The sequence below is a fragment of the Syngnathoides biaculeatus genome, chromosome 4 (assembly GCF_019802595.1).
Source record: "Syngnathoides biaculeatus isolate LvHL_M chromosome 4, ASM1980259v1, whole genome shotgun sequence".
Classification (NCBI taxonomy): Eukaryota; Metazoa; Chordata; class Actinopteri; order Syngnathiformes; family Syngnathidae; genus Syngnathoides; species Syngnathoides biaculeatus.
The window spans coordinates 23396871-23418839 of NC_084643.1; the positions used below are offsets into that span (position 1 = coordinate 23396871).

General features: G+C 40.4%; 1 protein-coding gene across 2 annotated transcripts in view; it reads left to right on the forward strand.

Moving 5' to 3' along the window:
• Positions 1-21969, forward strand: part of hk2 (hexokinase 2) — a 62914-nt gene that overhangs the window by 24383 nt on the left and 16562 nt on the right. The window contains exons 6-9 of one of the 2 annotated variants that reach the window (XM_061816869.1): positions 4975-5074; positions 5881-6064; positions 18987-19148; positions 19484-19714. In XM_061816869.1, coding sequence (XP_061672853.1) covers positions 4975-5074; positions 5881-6064; positions 18987-19148; positions 19484-19714 — 677 coding nt within the window. Of the gene's footprint in view, positions 1-4974; positions 5075-5880; positions 6065-18986; positions 19149-19480; positions 19715-21969 lie in introns of both variants that reach the window. The other variant, XM_061816868.1, reaches the window with a different exon arrangement.

Sequence of the window (21969 nt, forward strand, 5' to 3'; positions counted from 1 at the left end):
AATCAATAGCTCACAACAGTCTGGCAATTTTCCTAAACCTCTTAAGGTAACTATTATTCTGAAAACAAATTGATGGATGCTGCAATGTTGGCATCCTATTGACACATCTCGAATGTCCCTTTCATAGCCAACATTATCTTTAATTAACTCAGAAATTTCTTGAATTTAAATGGCCTTTATGACAAATCAGGTTTCCAAACTCATCACAGTACATGTTCTGCTCTTATCAAAGTGCTAAATGTTATAAGGTTCGATACTAACTCGGGGAAGTTGTCAACTTTGGTCTTGTTGGAGCTCAGCGCGGCTTTTGATACGGTAGATCAACCGTGGAACTAGATATACTATTAAACAGGTTGGAAACCTGTATAGGACTAAATGGAGCAGTCCTTAAATGCTTCAGAGCCTACCTGGAGGAAAGGAACCACTTTGTAATCGAATAGAAGAAGAATTTCTAATAGAAGTGGTCAATTTCAACAAATGGCAATGACCTATGGGGTCCCTCAAGGTCAGTTCTTGGAACCCTCCTGTTCAATAAGTATATGCTACCCTTGGGTCCAGTTTTCCAGAACTTTAATTTTGACTATCATAGCTATATAGATGACACAGTTTTATTTAGCTGTGTCTCCAGATGACTAGTTTAATTGAGGTGTTGTGCCACTGTCTCAAGCAACATTTTCTCCAACTGAACTACCACAAAACTGAGAATTGTTTTTGGCAATAAAGAAAAGAAGGATTGTAAATACCTGGACTCACTATCTTTAAAAATCAAAGACCAAGTCCGAAACCTTGGTGTTCTGATAGTCAGACCTGGGTTTCAACAGTCATATCAAATCAATTACTGTAATTTCCCGCCAACAAGCCTCGACTTATTTCACACGATTTCAACCCTGCGGTTTATGCGCTGATGCGGCTAATTTGTGCATTTTTTCTTACGTCTGGAAGGGGGCTCTCGAGTGGAAAAGTTAAGAATGAGACCTGTGGAGTATATGTGCCGAGGAACTGACTTTTACCGGCCCTGTTAGCGTTTGCGTTTGCATTAAACTCTTCCTGTGTACTGTCTTTCATTGTAAATATCACGTGTTTCAATGTGGGTTTCAATGTGGACTTTTGCGGCTTTTACACAGCTGCGGCATATGTATGTACCAAATGTTATTTCCTTTACAAATGTACTCGGTGAGGCTTGTAACCAGGTGCGCTCTGTAGGCCAGGAATTACGGTACTTTTTTTTTTTTTTTTTAACCATTTAAACAACACATCTACACTAAAGGCTTGCATGTGTCAAGCAGACCAGGAGAAGGTCGTCCGTGGTTTTATCTCAAGTAGACTTGACTATTGTAATGGTCTTCTGACTGGACTCCTCAAAAAGAGCTTTAAACAGCTGCAGCTCATTCAAAATGCTGTAGCTCGGTTTCTGGCCGGAACAAAGAGGTCAGAGCCTTTAACTCCAATTCTAAAGTTTCTGTACTGGCTTCCAATCAGCTTTAGAGTAGATTTTAAAGTTCTGCTACTGCTCTATAAATCACTAAATGGTTCAGGTCCTTAATACATGAACGAAATGCTCGTGGAATACAAACCCAGTATCGCTCTGAGATAGCCTGACTCAGGTCAAATAGTGGAGCGCACGCGAACATGATGAAGAAGCATCTGGCTAGTATGCTGCACAAAAATGGAACAAGTTGCCAACACAGGTGACATAAACCCCAAGTGTGTATTGTTTCAAATCCACATTAAAAAACGCTTATTTTTATTTATGCGTTTTATAGTATTCACACTTCTCAATGATATTTTGTGCACTATACGTACGTTTTCATTTTACTTTCCTCAATGGTTTTATTTCTTTGTATTTTTGCATTTTTAATCATGAGTTAGATTGAGTTACATTGTGTATGAAATGTGCTATACAAATAAATTTGGTTTGGTTGCGTGACTCAGCTGTGTCGCATGTCAAACCAGCTGACAGTCCAGACTACAATGAAGTTGAAAGTTCTCATTTTTCATTGTAAATATTTAAGTTAAGTATTGTAAATCTTTCAGCGAGAGAGCCAGTAATCTCCATCATCGATTTATGACCATACACGTTGAGATGACTCACAAATGCATTGTGCACTTAACACGCTAGTAAAACTATTTACAGTGCCGTGAAAAAGTATTTTCCCCCTTCCAGATTTTTTTTTTTTTTCATATTTTGAAAATCATCAAGCCAATTTTAATATCACTCATTGACAACCCAAGAAAACACAAAATCCACTTTCTAAATGATAATTTCATTTACCATGAGGGCAAAAATTAAGAACCTAAAAATGAAACCTATGTGGAAGAAGTAAATATTAATATTTAACTCAGAAAGTCACTGTGACTAAGCGCAAATTTGGAAAGGTGAGTTCAATTTCACAACCTATACCCAAACTTGATTACCACCATATTTGTTGAAAGAAGAAATCACTTAAATAGAATCTGTCCGAGAACTTGAAGTAGGCAACAAAATGTCAAGAACCATTGCATCATGCCATGATCCAAATAAATTCAAGAAGAAATGAGGAAAAAAAGTGATTGAAATCAATCAGTCTGGAAATGTTACAGAGCCACTTCCAATGCTTCAGGTCTTTAACAAACCACTGTCATTCATTATCCACAAATGGAAAAAAACTGGGAACAGTCGCAAACCTTCCCAGGAGTAGATGAGCAACTAAAATTACTCCAAGATTGCAACAACGACTCATCTTAGAGGTCACAAAAGAACCTTGAATAACATCTGAAGACCTGTTAGCCATGCTGGCTTCAGTTAAGGTCAGCAGTGTTCGTGACTGACATAAGAAAGACACTGGCCAAAAATTGCATTCATGGGAGAGTTCCCTGGCAAAACCCCCTGCACTCAGCAAAGAATACCAAGGCTTGTCTTACATTTAGCAAAAAACATCTTGATGATCATCAAACCTTTTGGAGAAACATTCTATGGACTGATGAGACAAAAGTTGAACTTTTTGGAAGGTGTGCGGCCCGTTAAATCTAACAAAAATGGCACATTTAATAAAAAGAACTGTATTTCAACAGTGAAACATGGTGAAGGCAGTGTGATGATTTGGGGCTGCTGCACTACCTCAGGACCAGGAAAATTTCCTGTGATTAATTGGAAGGATAAATTCTGTTGTGTACCAAAAAATCCTGATGGAGAACATCCAGCCTTCAGTTCATGCCTTCAAACTCAACCGCTCTTGGATCATGCAGTTGGACAATGATCTGGAACACACCAGCATGTCCACCTCTGAATGATTTAAAAAAAAAAAAAAAGTTATGGTGTTGCCGAGTCAAAGTACGGATTTAAATCCAATTGACATGCTGTGGTGTGACCTCAAAAGTTCATGCTAGAAAACGTGGAGTTCAGAATTGCTTGAACTGAATAAAGAACAGAAGAACAGTGCGGGAAAATTCCTCCAGAGCGATGTGAAAGAATTGAAATTGAATTGTCATTTGAAAACTGCACATTGTATTTCCCTGGGTTGTGCCTGAGTGATATTAAGTCAGGAAGGGGGCAAATATTTCATGGTACTGTAGGTTTCAATTAAAAAAGAACAAAACACACTTTTTTCAAAGAAATCAAAATAGTCTAGTGATAGTGAAATTGTGCATTATACTTTTATGATACTGCTCTGTGCACTGTAGTCAACAATTACAGTACTTCACAATCCCTTTCCACCATTCACATAGCAAATTTTGTGATTTGCAAAATGCTTGTAGATGGCTGAATAGTCCACCTTGAAATCATCAGCATTCAGTCTTGCTGAGGTGAGAAATGCTGTAAACCCACATGTAAAAGCAGTCTGGTGGGATGACCCACAATGCATTGTGCACTTAACGCTTGTAAAACTGTTATGTGTAACTTAAAAAAGTGACAAGAAATTAACTTTTTAGAAAGGATATCAGAATAGCGTGGAGATACTGAAATTGTGCATTACTTTACACTTTTTTGTTATTGCACAGTCATTGTGCATTGTAGAATCAATAATCACCTAATCCCTTTCTTTCCACCATTCACATAATGACAAATTTCATGTTCCATAAAATGCTTTGCAAAATACCTTTATTGCTGAATAGTCAACCTTCAAATTATCACCATACAGTCTTGCTGGGCTGAGAAAAGCTATGAATCCACATGTAACTGCAATCTAGTTACTCTGTTGGGTTAATCAATGTATTGCTTCTCTCTTTCCGCGAGTGGGAGTTTCACTCCTCAGCATTCCCTGTTGGCATTTCTTATCTTTGGTCCACTTTTAGTGGCTGAAGTGTTCTGTGCTGAAGCAGAGTTAAAACAGAACAATATCAACTCAATATATCACTTGACCTACCACCTGGTTGAACCAGTGGGCAATACAGCACAACCTGGTTGGAACCATTTGGCATTGCAGACGAGGTCCAATGAATGTAGTCATGATTTTGCTCTGATTCAGGCACTTTTGTACCAATCTGTGGAGGCCGCATTGAAATGGTCAAAGGGCCAAATGTGGCCTGCGGCTCGTAGTGTGCCCATCTCTAGTTTATAACCATACTCTATATCACAAACATCTGGGTGAATTGGTTCTCACCTAGTCTGGAGACATCAGAGACAGCTTCATGGTGAGAGTGGAAGCATTAATTTGGTCTCCCGAATGACTGATCCACCTCAGCAGTCGCAGCAATGTCTCCAGCAGTGAGATAGGCTCCATGTTGTGTATCAGATCTAGATGTAAATACCTGGAAATAGAAAATGAAATGTTCTTCTGTTGTTATCTTCATATACCAAACCCAAACATTTCAGTCCACGCAAACCAGTGGATAATACTATATGTGCTTCAGTTCAACAGTTCATCAAAAATATTAAACAAACCTAATTAAATTATACCTGCTTGAATGTACTGCTGAATTGTAATAATATCCTCTTTCCTGGGGTCCCGGTATTACCGCTAACTTAAATTGTTTCCTAAATATATCTTATTGCAGGACATCCGTGTTGACATTATGGCTGTCATTAACGACACAGTCGGCACGATGATGACCTGTGGCTATGATGATCGTAACTGTGAGATTGGTCTCATTGTCGGTGAGTTTTGGTTATTTTCTACACAGCTGGAATATTTGGTCAAGAGAACATTGTGTATAATTTACAAAAAAGTGCACTGAAAAGTTTTATGGCTTGTTTGTATTCGTTCAAAGGTGGTAATTTGTTGATATATTTTTAACTCCTTGGATCCACAGATCCTTTTTCCCCCTTTACTATATGGTAAACCCCTTCTTTTTGTGGGGTATCGGGACAGCGCCATGCCACGAATAGTGGCGAACCACAAGTAGTTGATGCCTCCCATAAAGTCTTTATGATCATACAGAGAATTGTATCTACAGTGGACTCCCAACCAATACTCATGAGATATAAAGACTGGGCGGGACTGCATTGAAAAATTTGAATCCCCAAAATTTTGGCAACTGGGGCATCTTGTTTTTTTTTCCCAACTTATGTTGAGCGTCTGCTTATGTGAAGCTTGCTTGTAACTTGAATTTTGGCTCAACGCAAAGCAAAAAAAATTGACAAGCCTGGGCCTTTTGACTCCAAAATCTTGGAAATTGGGGCACTCAAGTCAAGGTACTGTACTACTGTACATCAAGCAAACTTATTGCTCCTCTTTCAGCAGAAACAAACTGAAGCAAATGTTCAAAAATTATGTACATTTTCCTTGCCCTGGCAATGTAAGAATCAATTACTTCTCATTACTGCACTTTTTCTGCTGCTCATTCAGTTTTTCAGAAATATTTTATCAATGGGGTGGAGAGGTTTTCGTTACTGAGTCAGTGTGTGTATTAACTGGTAAGAGTAAAAAACACTCGTTAATTACTCACATTTCATTCTTAAAGGAACAGGAACGAATGCCTGTTACATGGAACAAATGAGGAACCTCGAAGTGCTGGATGGTGATGAGGGGCAGATGTGTGTCAATACAGAATGGGGTGCTTTTGGAGATGATGGTACCTTGGAAGACCTACGTACAGATTTTGACAGAGAAATAGATGCTGGCTCTCTGAACCCTGGCAAACAGCTGTGAGTAACATCTTTAAGTTTCATGAAATCAAGTTGTGAGAATGCTCTTTTGTATTTTTCATCTCAATAAGTCTACAAACTTTACAATATAAAACCAATGCTGTATTCATTCAACCACCAAAATGTCCATTCATTAATTATTTTGTACCGCTTATCCTCAGTCAGGTCACAGGTGTGCTGGAGCCTGTCCTAGTGATCTTTGGGCGAGAGGGCAGGGTAGAGGCTGAACTGGTCGCCAGCAAATTGCAGGGCACATATACTGTAATTTCTCAAATTTTGACATGATATTCGATGTCTTATGTTACACATTTATATATGTAATGTTAATGTGCACCACCAACCTGAACTCTGACCTCCTCGGGGGTGGGGAATTTGCATTTTACAATCATTAGTGTAACATATTGTTGCTATGCCACCAAACATGAGAAACGACAGCCCGTGAGTTTGTTTTAACATAAATGAAGACAAAACATGTTGACTATAAGGACTAGTTGTGCAGCCGCTTTTAAAAGAAATCATCACTCCGGTCGATGACGTGGCCAAACCGGAAGCAAAACAGCGTGAGTTGAAACTACGTAGTAAGATCGTAATGGGCACATTTAAAAACAAAACGGGATAGCACACAATTGAAATACTTGTTTTTTTTTTTTGTTTTTTTTTTTTTTTTTTTCCAAAGTGCCCATTACACTGATTTGTACGTGGTTTGAGCTCTCATTTTGACAGCGACCTGACGCTATGAAGACCTGCTTCAAATTGTACTGTATTACCATTGTGGAGCTTCGCCTCAAAGTGCTGAAAATTATGATGAATTTAGTGAACCAAGACTCCTGGGATTTAAAAAAAAAAAAAAAAAAAAAAAAAAAAAAAAAAGTTTCCTCACAAACGCCATGGATGGCACAGAAGGTGACATGCTGTGGGAGTAAGATGGGTTCACTATTCATGAATGCAGGAGACACCAAAACTGGGCCAAGTCATCAATAGTCAGTTTAACAGTGATACACCAAAGGTAGTTATGAGGGATATTTTTCAGATTGGAGATGAGTCAGATGCTTCTTTTGAAGTCTTGGTCAAGGATGTGTAATGTAGTGGATAAACTGCACTATGCACAAATATTTCATGCAAAAAAAAAAGTAAGTTAAGAGTTATGAAAGTCTTCCGGATTTTCACGGAATTCTGGATTTTTAAATTTTCATGAAAATTGCTCTGGAAAATTGAGGAAAAATTGCCTAAAATTAATCTGGATATTAGTTGACAACATTGAATGAACATGCGCTTGAGTTCGTTGTTTTTGCTTTCACGAGCATGGCCATGTTGCATTCTCTCAAGACGTCGCTTATTTTGTGTGGTCTTTATATTAATTCGCGTGTTTATTTCATCAATATTGTTAACTAAACAAGTCTGCTCCAAAACAACCATAGTCACCTCGAAACAGGAAATGCAAGTTAACCGTACTGAGCATGTACGGAGCATGTACGAGAGCGCATGTTCAGAAATGCTTCACGTAATGCGAGAGCATTTACGTCGAAAGTCATCAACATCATGAGCCATGTCAAAGGAAATTCAGTTACACCACGAATGTCGATTATGTTGAACTAAACTTTCACCATTTTCAAAACATTGCGAGTATAGATCGTTCATGTTTATTCCTTGACAGGCCAGTGCATTTAACTTTTCTTCAGATAAAGTTTGTCAGATATAGAATTATTATTGATGAAAAATTTTAAATACCGTTTTATATCATGTTCCACTAATCAGTTGAAATTGGAAATGATCATTTCTGAGTTTTAAATTTTAGTTTTCTATTTTAGTTATGTATTTGTTTATTTTATTTTTAATTTACAGATATGTTATATTAATCCAGTAAGTTATTTTAAGGCCATCCTTAATCACACCCGCAACTTTACCTGTGAGCATGACTGGCCACACCTGTACATTTTTCAAATGTGAGTGACTGTGTGTGTGTGTGTGTGTGTGTGTGTGTGTGTGTGTGTGTGTATTTATATATATATATATATATATATATATATATATATATATATATATATATATATATATATATATTAAAGGCAACTCATTATACTATTAGTATTACTAGACCTATAGCTAAGATAGTGAGCAATGTGGTCGAGTGTATCAGTACAATGCGACGTAACAAGTTTGAGACTTAAACGTGAATAGTAATTACCACAGATCAACTTCTTTAACATGTTTTGCTGTACAGTGTAGAAATTCCAAGATATATTTTTGTGTATTCTATATCTATACGATATGTATAATGTGGGGAAAAGGACAATTTTAGATGTGTTTTTCCTGAATACTTCCCTTAATTCATTTGTCTTGAGATAAGCTGACATATTTTAAGCATATTTCAATGACAATGATGATTTGATTTCGTGCTATCCAGTGATTGGTTGGGGAATCTGAGCTTGGCCCTTGGGCTACTTCTGCCCAATTTTTTTTGGTCAGGACTTCCACATTTTCCTTTCAATTTTGTCTGAATTTTGTTCACAGATATCACCAGAACGCGCCACAGCCATCAATTTTTTCAAAAATTTCCTGGGGGGGGGGGTTATGCCCCCGGACCTCCCGAGTGCTCGCATTTGTATTTTCAGGAATTTTCACAAAAGTCCACTTTCATCTCTAAGTTAAACAGTGGCAAATATATTTTTTTAATTTAAGACTGTACCATGTGTTATCACTTGTGTTAATAAAATGGAGGCCCCAAAGCTCAGTGGTTAGAGCATTGGTTTGGTAAACCAAGGGTCGTGAGTTTGTATCTCACTGGGGTCTCCAGTACCCTTGATGGGTTCTGTCAGGAAAGGCATCCGGCATAAAAACTGCCAAACAAATATGAGCGTTCATCTGATATGTCACGTTGTGCGACCCCTACCAGCACAAGCCGAAAGAAATTCAATCGTGTTAATAAAATATTATGCCATTGTTGAGTATTTATTTTAGTTGGTTGATGGATTCTATTCTGACAATTGCAGGGGCCAGGACAAATGTGTCCTGTGGCCTGTCCCGAGATATACAGTGCCTTGTGAAAGTATTCGGGCCCCCTTGAACTTTTCAGTCTTTTGCCAAATTTCAGGCTTCAAACATAAAGATCTAAAATTTTCCTTTTTTGTCAAGAATCAACAACAAGTGGGACACAGTCGTGAAGTGGAACAAAATTGACTGGATATTTTACACTTTTTTTTAACAAATAAAAAGCTGAAAAGTAGGACGTACAATATTATTTGGCCTCTTTACTTTCAGTGCAGCAAACTCACTCCAGAGGTTCAGTGAGGATCTCTGAATGATCCAATGTTGACTGATGATGATAAATAGAATCCACCTGTGTGTAATCAAGTCTCCGTATAAATGCACCTGCTCTGCGATAGTCTCTGGGTTCTGTTTAAAGTACAGAGAGTATCATGAAGACCAAGGTACACACCAGGCAGGTCCGAAATACTGTTGTGGAGGAGGTCAAAGACGGATTTGGATACCAAAAAATTCCAAAGCTTTTAACATCTCAAGGAGCACTGTGTAAGCAATCATATTGAAATAGAAGGAGTATCAGACCACTGCAAATCTAGCAAGACCCGGCCGTCCCTCTAAACTTTCACCTTGAACAAGGAGAAGATTGTTCACAGATGCTGCCAAGAGGCCCATGATCACTCTGGATGAATTGCAGAAATCTACAGCTGAGGTGGAAAAGTGTGTCCATAGGACAACAATCAGTCATACACTTCACAAATCTGGCCTTTATGGAAGAGTGGCAAGAAGAAAGCCATTTCTTCAAGATATCCATAAAAAAGTCTCAGTTAATGCTACAAGCCACCTGGGAGACACACCAAACATCTGGAAGAAGATGCTCTGGTCAGATGAAACCAAAATCAAACTTTTTGGCCACAATGCAAAACAATATGTTTGCCGTAAAATTAACACAGCTGAACACCCTGAACACACAATCCCCACTGTCAAACATGATGGTGGCAGCCTCATGGTTTGGGAAGATGGTTCAAATTGATTGGAAGATGAATGGAGCCAAATACAGGACCATTCTGGAAGAAAACCTGTCGGACTATGCAAAAGACCAGAGACTGGGATGGTGATTTATCTTCCAACAGGACAATGATCCAAAACATAAAGCCAAATCTACAATGGAATGGTTCACAAATAAATGTATCCAGGTGTTAGAATAGCCAAGTCAATGTCCAGACCTGAATCCAATTGAGAATCTCTGGGCAGAACTGAAGACTGCTCTTCACAAACGCTCTCCATCCAACCTCACTGAGCTCGAGCTGTTTTCCAAGGAAAAATGGGTAAGAATTTCAGTCTCCTGATGTGCAAAACTGATAGAGACATACCCCAAGCGAGTTGCAGCTGTAATTGGAGCAAAAGGTGGCGCTACAAAGTATTAATGCAAAGGGGCCGAATAATATTGCATGCTCCACTTTTCAGGTTTTTATCTGTCAGAAAAGTTGAAAATAGCCAATAAATTTAGTAATGTTACACGATTGTGTCCCACTTGTTGATTCTTGACAAAAAATGAAAATTTTATATCTTTATGTTTGAAGCCTCAAAAGTGACGAAAGGTTTAAAAGTTCATGGGGCCGAATACTTTCACAACGCACAGTATATTACCGCTGCTTCGGTGCACAAAGATTATTATTGAGAATATTTTGAAAAAAAAAATTCCCAATATTTTGAGCATATGGATAGCAGCAAATTGGTGGTGCGCATTGAACAGTGGTAGAAGGGTTTTCCAGATTTTTTTTAGGTCAACTTTTGGGGGTGCGCATTATATTTCAGGACGCATTATACTCGAGAAATTACAGTAAACAAGCTTCCCATCTCATTCACATTCGCACAATTGGCAATTTAGTGTTCAATTAACCTTGCATGGATGTTTATTGGAATATGGAAGGAAACCGGAATACCCGAGATTATATTTACATGCTCCCAAAATGCCTTGTGGCATTATGGAGGTCATCAGTGCTGCAAAGCATGCTGGGAGGTATGTAAGTAGCATCTAAAGTGCATGTTTTGTGTTAGTCATTGTTGTATTTGTTTTATTAGGCCTAAAAAAAAATCTTGTTCTGATTTCCTACATTTCACAAATTGGGTTGGTAATTTTTTTTTTAATGAACAAAATATTTATAATCCATCTCCAGCATATGGTGCCGCCATTTTCTTGTCAGTTCTTGTTAATTCAGGCTCTCTCGTGCCTTACAAGATCAAAATTCGTGAAAGCTTGGTCAATGAAACATGAAATAATGTAAAAAATTCGAGCATTTTAATTGTGTGCGCCCTCCCGCTTTTTTAGTGTGTCCATTACGCTCGTTTCTACATAGTTGGAGCTGTCATTGTTTTTCATAGTCACCTGACGCCATATCAAAGTCCCTGTTTAACTCTGCTTTAACAGCAGCGCGTGGCCATGGAGAACCATGCCCCTGACATAATTATTATGTGGTGTAAAAATATTAGGGTCAGGGGGAATTTTTAGCATTTGTCGGGAAATTGTAACTACAAGCTTTTTTTTTTTTTTTTTTTTTTTTTTAACGCCTCATTTTATTTGTTACGCTATTATATTTCCTGTGGTGTGATATACAGGCAGTATGTGGACCAATGTAAGCTTTTTCTGCTTACAGATGTTAAATGCAATTCTTCCTCACTACATCATGGGTGCCATCTTATGGTAGCTTCCATACATGCTAAAACACGTGCTTGCACACATGCTGACTTGGCCGTTCATCATACGGATTCCTTAACGGTGAGGCCGTAGTCCGAGAATGTTAATCTGGAAGGTGTAGGTAGAAATTCAGATAATGCAGATCGAAGACAAAAAAGAGGAGGAAAGCGGCTTAGTCGGCAGAAGAAGAAAACGACAGACCATACAGCTGTGTGTAGGGACGTTAAATGTTGGGACTATGACAGGAAAAGCTCAGGAGTTATTTGAAATGATGATTAGGAGAAAGGTTGATATATTGTGCATTCAAGAGAGCAAGTGGAAAGGGAGTAAGGCTAGAAGTTTAGGTGCAGGGTTCAAATTATTGTATCATGGAGTAGATGGGAAGAGAAATGGAGTAGTGGGAATTTAAAAGGAAGAGATGGCTAAGAATGTCCTGGAGGTGAAAAGAGTATCAGATCGAGTGACGATGATGAAAATTGAAATTGAGGGTGTCTTGTATAATATGGTTAGCGGCTATGCCCCACAGGTAGGATGTGACCGCAAGTTGAAAGAGAAATTCTGGAATAACTAGATGAAGTAGTCCTGAGCATCCCAGACAGAGAGAAAGTTGTGATTGGTGCAGATTGCAATGGACATGTTGGGAAAGGAAACAGGGGCGATGAAGAAGAAGAAGAAGAAGGAGGTTACTGACAGTAATGTAGTGGTGGTGGAGAGTGTGGCTCGACAGCATAGGATAGTGGTGTGTAGGATGACTCTGGTAGCGGGTAGGAAGATTTAGAAGACAAAAGGTAGAGGAGAGAACCAGGTGGTGGAAGTTAAGAAAGGAAGAATGTTGTGTGGCCTTTTGGAAAAGAGGTGAGACAGGCTCGAGATGGTCTGGAAGAGCTCCCAGAAGACTGGATTACTACTGCCAAGGTATTCAGAGAGGCAGGCAGGAGAGTACTTGGGGTGTCTTCTGATAGGAAAGGGGAGAAGGAGACTTGGTGGTGGAACCCCAAAATACAGGAAGTCATCTGAGGAAAGAGATTAGCGAAGAAGAAGCGGGACGCGGAGAGGACTGATTAGAGGCATAAATAATCATTGAGATGTGTCGTAGGGAAAAGGTAGAGGTGGCAAAGGCTAAACAAGAGGCATATGACGACATGTACTCCAGGTTGGATACGAAAGAAGGAGAAAAAAAATCTCTACAGGTTGGCCAGAGAGAGGGATAGAGATGGGAAGAATCTGCAACAAGTACAGTAAATGTGACTAAGCATAGCGATGGCAATATGTTGACTGGTGCCAGTAGTGTGCTCAGTAGATGGAAAGAGTACTTTGAGAAGTTAATGAATGAAGAAAATGGGAGAGAAGGTAGAGTAGAAGAGGCAAGCGTGAATGACCGGGAAGTGGCAATGATTATTAAGGGAGAAGTTAATAAGGCACTGAACAGAATGAAAAATGCAACGACGGTTGGACCCACTGATATACCAGTGAAGGAATGGAAGCAATTTGGTGAGTTGGCTGTGGTGATTTTGACCAGCTTAATCAATTGAATACACCCGGGAGAGAAGATGCCATAGGAATGGAGGAAAAGTGTGCTAGTCCCCATTTTTTCAGAACAAAGGCAATGTTCAGAACTGTGGAAACTACAGACGAATAAAGATGAGCCACACAATGAAGTTATGTGAAAGAATAGTGGAAGTTAGACTCAGGACGGAAGTAAGTATCTGCGAGCAACAGTATGGTTTCATGACTAGAAAGAGTACCACAGATGCATTATTTGCCTTGAGGATGCTCGTAGAAAAGTACAGAGAAGGTCAAAAGGAGCTACATTGTATCTTTGTAGACCTAGAGAAAGCCTATGACAGAGTACAAAGAGAGGAACTGTGGTACTGCATCCACAAGTCTGGTGTGGCGGAGAAATATGTTAGAGTAGCTCAGGTCACTTGGTCCATGATCCACACTGCAGTTAAAGGGAGAAGAAATCATGTGCATTTCACTCTCATTTTAAAATCTTGGAATCCCTTTAGAAGCTCTCCGTGCAGTCCTTCTAACATGGATGAGTACTTATGGAGGTGATCAGCTGATCTTGTTGCTTCCTTTAATGTTGGCAATTGGGTAAGAATGTTGTTCTCCACTTGGCTTGAGAGAAGTTGCATCTTTCTCATGAAAGCATTTCCTGCACTGTACCTTTCATGTACAAAAAGGTCCTTGCATTGTAGTTTGACATTTAATTTGTTAGTACACTTAAATCCTCAAGAAATCCAAGGTGTGCCTCCTTGTCTTCATCTGAAAGCTGTGGGATGTCCTGTCCTTTCTTCATACAGAAATCCCGAATCTGCTCTGTCTTTCAGTACTTTAAGTAGTAGGCTGAGCCACCTGACAGCACAGTGATAGTTTAAGTCACTATGTTCTCTCATTTTCCTCCAAAAGTGTAGCAAACTGTGATTATGTGAATTCCCTCACTGTGATGAAATTAACTATTCTTTTTACAGCATCAACAATGTTTAATTTTTAACACTGATTTACACAGCACTTCTTGATGTAAGAATATCAATTTCTGCACAGGGTTCATTTCTCTTTCCTTATCCTGCATTCTTCATAAGTCCGACATTTTTAGTCAGATTTCAGTCACACCTGCCAGCTTGTCCAATTTCAGTCTTATGTCAAAACATGCAGTTACTTCTGTGAACAAGTCACTCCCAGTAGTGGTCCCTTTCATTGATTGCATGGCTGCTAGCTCCTCCGTGGTTTAAGTCTGCAGTTATCCCATTGTAAGAAGATGAGCAGCTGGGGAGTCATATACATTGCAGCTCTCATCCATTGGCAGAGAAAAATACCGTATTTTCCAGACAACAGCGCACACCCGATAATGAGCCACGCCCACTCTGTGTAGCATTCCCCCCCCCTCCATATATGAGTCGCACCTGCCATGCATACTGGTACGTTGTGAAATTAGATAACACAAACGCTTTGTAAATGTTTATTTACATACATTGCTTCAGAACGGTGACTTTAACACTGCATTAAAACAGATCAAGCATAACATAAAAGTTGTTTTTGTTTGTCATCATCATGTTCACTGAAACTACTAAAGTTTTTGTCTTTGGTATGTGAATTGAAGAACCTCAGAAAGTATCTGTCACCACCATTTCGGTATTTGTCTCTCTAGATTCAATTTACATCTTGAGTTACTGCTGAAGTTGTGCTGTTCTCCCCACGTAGCTGTCTAGGCTTTTTAATCTGTTGGTGATTCTTTCATGCTGCTCCATACATTTAAAGTCCAGCGGCAAACCTCAGAAAAGGAAGATGTTAACATACATCCAATTTTTGTGAAAGTTTTTAAAATAATTAAATCAAAATATATATTTTGCATTTGTGCATGGAGTGCTGTGTACTGCTTTTAGGGCACTAAAAACTAGTGGCATCTTCTTCTACACACGCTAGAGGTAGATTCTTCTTTTTCTTCTTCTACCCCAATTGTGGTATATTCTTACTCCCCTAAGAACAATTGAGCTATTCTTTATCTTTTATGCACACTGAAAGTAAAGTCGTCTTCTTCTATACGTTGGAAGAATGTACATGCCCAAACCGGAGTGCATCGTTGGGAATGGCCATGCTTTAACTATTTTGTTTGAACAAATTTGTGTTGTACTTTGAAGCTCATAGCCGCTAAAACAAAAGGAAATATTTTAGCTACATCATTAAATATGCCACAATGTTCACAGCACCTAAAAACAATAGATGGCTTATCATCTGTAAAATACGGTGAAGTCGCCCACTGTTCTTCAGCTGAAGCTCCACGTTTCCAGCGATATTCTCAGCGAGTCTGGTAGAGTGCGTCGGGAGAGTGACAAGTTCGCAAAGGCTTTCCTTTTCTTCAAACACATCAGCACAACAGAGTCCAAAAAGCACTCCTTAATGAACTCTCATCAGAACATGCTCTTCTTTTTTGGCAACTTTGTGAGAAATGACAGAACTTGTCCTGACGGCTCCATCTCTGTGTGTGCAACATTTTGTAAAAAAAAAAAAAAAAATTGACTTTGCAGTTTATTCCGCAATGCATTGGACTCCCTTGAGCGCTCTTCATTGGACGTATTTCTGTATTCATCCTCATGTTTGATCATGCGATTCAAATTTTAGTCTTTTAACACAGTGACCTGTGTACTAAAAATTAAGCACACAAATTTACCTTTGACTTATGTAAAGAAGTATTTGGCAGTCTACGTCTTGTTGAAAACACAGCATTCCTCTTTTCTTGGTGTTAGCTGACATCTTGAGGTTAACCTAGCTAGCATCACTTGTTGCTGTTTACCGACATAGGTCACGCTTGTACGTGCGTCCACATGGAAGTATAGTAAATGTGAACGTAACACTTTTCAAAATAAAAGCTACTCAGTTGTATTGCATGCAAGGCATACGTTTTTTTAAATTTAGTTTCTAATTATGATTTGCCTCAGATGGGCCAGACAGGGTCAGCGATCGGGCCAGATGTGGCCCTTGGGCCATAGAATGCCCAGGTCTGTGTTTACCAGAAACACAACCAAGATTCTGTGCTGCTCACAGGATTGCCTTGACATGCAGATGACCTAAGTGTGGAATAAAGACACATAGTCCAAATGGAGGAAGGGAGAATGGCAAAGGAGGGAGCCAAGACTGAACAACAAAAATTTCCACGGTTCACTGAAACATTAACCAGCATCGACAGGAGTATGATGGACATTGTCTCACAAAATGAGCTGCTAGAACTCCTGAGCTCAACTCGTAGTACACAATCACAGTCCTCCCGAGACAAAGGGTGGATGTTACAGACACACATTACAGTATTTTGAAAAAAGATAATACATTCTGATGACCTTGTCTGGCCTTTAAATGGTGTAAAATTGTAAAGATACCTAGAAAGATCAAGCAACAATTATTATACACACTCGTATTGCTGTTTGACTTTAGATATTTGGCAGTCCTGTCATAGTGATACACTTTCTTTATGTGCTCTTAACTCAAAATACATTTATCTCAATTCATCTTTCCCCATTCAAATGAATGGAAATGCCTTTAACTGTTCCAGTCTCTGTCTAACCCCAGAGAAGTTTTTTTTTTTTAAACAAGAATACATAGTACTCAATTATTCTACTTTATAAAGATGGAGGGTAATAAAATATTTAAATAGAATGTCAAATGACCAGTTTATCCCTAGAGGTATAATGTTTCATCAGTTAGTGTGCTGCGTCTTCTGGAATGCCTTTCTCGCCCTCTGGGAGGCAGTATTATCTAGTAATCATGCAGGGAAACGGCTTCTTTTTCTGTTGTTGAACCACTCTTAGTTTTAAATTAGCATAATAGTCATTTTTTGCCAAAGATGAAGAATATATCCCTGTGAGTAATATTATGTTACCTCTATAAATGTTGTTCCACCATACGGGCTCAAAAATTTTTGCTTCACAGAGGGTTCTAAAAACCGCGATTGTTGATGCCAACTGTTGGTATGTCAACGGTGTTTTCCAATCATTTGGTCATTCTTTGTTAGCATTAAGATTGTGGACTTTATTTTACATCATCAAATAGTTCATTATTTTATGCTTAGTTTGACCGTAAACTTAAACAAGTAGCATGTTACAATGTGAAACATCTTTTTGATTAAATGTTCACGTTTTACTTAAGTGGTGCATATTGTGAAGTCAGATGAATTGACTTTAGTGCCACCAAACATATCTAAAGTTTCCGGTCACAAGCCAAAGCAAAAATGTGTTACAAAGTTTAAAAAAATTAACACTTTACAAAGTAACAATATAAAGTAACATATTATTCCAAAGATGTACTATTTTGACGAACGAGCAGAGCGTTACTTTTCCCGGGAAAGAATAGTTACTTCTTGACTGCAACAACAATTACTTTTACATCATCAATGCCTCTCACCAAACAGTAATTTTTAGCTGGTAATTCAAGAGGAAGAGGACAAGCATGAGAGCGTTTAAGATACCACCCTTTTCCACCGAATAGAAGACAGTGATTGGGAAACGGTTGATTCTACAATGCACAGTGATGATCATAAAAGTGCAAAGAAATGCATGATTTCACAGTTACCACACTATCTTTATTTTCCTTAGTAAATAAGTGTATTTGATTCTTTTTTTTTTTTATGTTCACATTATGAATGCAGTTTTACTGATGTGTTGGCCATGCAGTGCATTGTGGGTTAATTATGTATACCAACTGTGGGCTCATCAATTGCTCAAGTCCAGAGAATAATCAGAAGAATTGTCCAAGAGCCAAGGACCACCTGTGGAGCGCTACAAATAGACCTGGAATTAGCAGGTACTGTCGTCACAAGGAAAACACTGAGTAATGCACTCCGCCGCCATGGCGTATATACAATCAACCACGCAAGACCCCATTGCTGAACAAAATGGACATCAAGGTTCCTTTAAAGTTTGCTGAAAAACATTTGGTCAAGATAGGTAATACCTGCACTCGGAAAATATAGTGTCGTCTGATGAGAGCAAACTCTAACTGTTGGGATGCCATAATGCACATTACATTTGACATCAGTTGTAGAGGAACCAAAAAACACGTATCGGGGTTCGGTATCCCATACTCCTGAAGCACCCCCATAGGACTCACCAAGGGACACAGTCGAACGCCTTCTCCAAGTCCACAAAGCACGTGGATTGGTGTTTGGGTCAACTCCCATGCACCCTCAAGAGACCCTACTGAGGGTGTAGAGTTGGTCTACTGTTCCACGGCCGGGACCAAAATCATACTGCTCCACCTGAATCTGAGATTCGACTTCCTCACGGACCCTCCTCTCTAGCTTCCCCAAATAGACCTTCCCGGCAAGGCTTAGGAGTGTGATCCCCTGTATTAGGAACACAACCTCTGGTCCGCTTTCTTAAAAAGGGGGACCACGACCCCTGTCTGACAATCCAAAGGCGTTCTCCCCGATGTCCACAAGATGTTGCAGAGGCGTGTCAACTAGGACAGCCCCACAACATCCAGACCCTTTAGGAACTCCAGACGAATCTCATCCACCTCCAGGGCCTTTCAACCAAGGAGCTTTTCAAACCCCCCCCGAGAACATAAGCAAACGTCTGTTAGGGTTAGGGGTTCACACTCCTTCTGACGGGGGATTCTGCCAGATGTTTCCAGCAGACCCTCACAATACATTTGGAGCTGCCACATCGCACATATTCACAGGGAAACCAAAATATTATTGAAAACTTTTACTAAAAAGAATGCTCTTTTGTTTTTGTTTTTTTTTATTTATAGTTTCGAAAAGATGATTGGTGGAATGTACATTGGAGAACTGGTACGTCTCATCCTTGTGAGAATGACCAAAGACCAGCTTCTGTTCCAGGGCAAGACTACATCCCAACTCCTTATGACTGGAAAGTTCCCTACCAACTACATGTATTCCATAGACAGCGACAAGTTAGTCATATTTATGGTTTCTTTGTAATGATGTTGTCTTTCTGTTGCTTTTTGGTGTGCAATACACTTATCCCGTCTGTTTTATGGACCATAAGCTTTCAGTTATTTTTAGGAGTGCTTATGTGTGCTAACCATTCATACAAGTTAAAGAATATGTCCCTTGTGGCCTTTTGTGTGTGTGTGTGTGTATTTTTTTTTTCAAGAAGTTTTTGGCCATGCATCTTTATCAATTGAAGGAATAGGTGGCGATCAATCAAGCACTATCAAACCTGTCTTAATCGTTTTACCTTGTTACACAGTAGTTTGATTGTAATAATTTGCTTTATCTGCAGCAGAGAAGAAGGTTTGATGAGTACTCAAAATGTGCTTCAGAGCCTTGGCCTTGACCCAACACTGGAAGACTGCTTAGTGACTCAAAGAGTGTGTCAAATTGTTTCCACACGCGCTGCACACTTGTGTGCTGCCACTCTAGTTGCAGTGCTGCGACAGATCAGGGACAACAAAGCAACTGAGAAGCTGCGCACCACCATTGGAGTGGATGGGTCTGTGTACAAAAATTATCAAGAGTAAGTTCCCCTTCCAATCCCATTGCACATGTAATTAATTCAAAAGAATAGTTTGTGAATAATTGATATGAACAGTGATGTGAAAAAGTGTTTTCCCCCTTCCTGATTTCTTTTTATTGCATGTTTCATCCATCCATCCATTTTCTTCCTTTTATCAGAGGTTGGGTCGCGGGCGTTGTAACTATAATAGGCATGCCCAGACTTCCCTCTCTACAGTCACTTCCTCCAACTCTTCCAAAGGGATCGTGTGGTGTTTTCAAGCAAGCAGAGAGATGTACTGTAGTTGTTTCAGCATGTCCTGGGTCTCCTCCTGATGGAACATGCCGGAAACACCTTACTACTGAGGCATCGAGGAGGCATCCTAAACAGATGCCGAGCCACGTCTTCTGGCTCCTATCACTGTGGAGAACCAGCGGCTCAACTCTGAATGCATCCCAGATTACCGAGCTTCTCACCCTATCTCTTGAGGGAGAGCCCGGACGCTCTGCGGAGGAAACTTATTTCGGCTCCTTGTCTCCAGTATCTTGTTCTTTCGGTCATGACCCACAGCTTGTGACCAAAGGTGACGGTAAGAATATAGATTTACAGGTAAATGGAGAGCTTAGACTTTCGTCTTAGCTCCTTCTTCACCGCAACGACCGACAACACTCAAAGAGTGGAAGTCCTCCATCCCGGACACGAAGAGCATAGGCCATGCTTTTCCGACTGAGGAGAATGGTCTCAAATTGAGAGGTGCTGATTCTCATCCCAGCCACTTCACACTCTGCTGCGAACCACTCCAGTGAGAGTTGGAGATCATGGCTTGATAAAGCCAACAGAATCATATCTGCAAAAACCAAACCTACAATACTGACGCTACCAAAAGTTATGAACAGAATCGGTGACAAAGGGAAGCATTGGCGGAGTACAACCCTCACTGGAAATGAGTGCTACTTAGTGCGGCCCAAACTCTGACACAATTCGTACAGGGACCGAACAACCCATATCAGGGGCTTTGGTACCCCATACTCCCAAACCACACCCCACAGGACTCCCAGAGGGACACTGTCAAACACCCTCTCTAAGTCCACAAACACATGTAGACTGGTTGGGTGAACTTCCATGTGCCCTCAAGGACCCTGCTGAGGGTATAGAGCTGGGCCACTGGTTCAAATCCAGGACAAAAACACATCGCTTCGCCTGAATCTGAGATTCGCTTTCCCAATAGAAATCTTCCTCTACACCACCCTTGAATAGGCTGAGGAGTATGATGGTGGAACACACCCTCCACTCCCCCATCTTAGAAAGGGAGACCACCACCCAAGTCTGCCAATACAGAGGCACTATCTCTGACGTCCACACAATGTTGCAGAGGTGTGTCAACCGGGACAGCACTACAACATCCAGAGCCCTTAGTAAGTCCGGGTGAATCTCATTCACCCCGAGGGTCTTGTCACCTCAGACGTTTTTAACAACTTTGGTGACCTCAACCCCAGTGATAAGAGAGCCCGCCTCAGAGATTCAAGACTCTGCTTCCTCAAGGAAAGGCGTGTCACTAAAATTGAGGAGGTCCCCTGGCATCTTCCTCCACCATTGGAGCCAACATGGTTTTTGTTATAGACAATGTGCAGTGAGCACTGAAGTCCAATAACAGAACACCAATTAGATTTGGGCGGTGTGTTCCACACAATCATGTCCTTCCAGGTCTCACTGTCATTTCCCACCTGAGCATTGAAGTCCTCCAGCATAATGATGGGGTCCCCAGCAGGAGAGCTACCTCGCATCCCTCCAAGGACTCCAAAAAGGCTAGGTACTCTGAACAACAGTCAGTACGCATCCCCACACCCGAAGGTAGAGGGAGGCTCCCTTCTCGTTCACCGGGGTGAACCACCAACATACAGGCACCAAGCCGGGGGCCAATAAGTATACCCACATGGGCAACTCCAGACTGAAATAGTCCAATCCCTCTCAAAACGACTGGTATCAGAGCCCAAGGTCCCTGCCTTTAACCACTACTCGGCTCACGGTGCACCTGACCCCTATGGCGCCTCACACAGTTGGTGAGCCCATGGGAAGAGGGACCCACATCACCCTTTCAGGCCATGCCTGGCTGGGCCACATGGTGCAGGCCCCGCCACCAGCCTCTCACCTTCCGGGCCCATCTCCCGGCCTGTCTCCAGAGGGCCCTCCGATGACTCGCGTCCGGGCAAGGGAACCCTATATTCATTGTTTTTACTCATCATAGGGGTTTATGCAGCAGTGCTTTGTCGGATCCC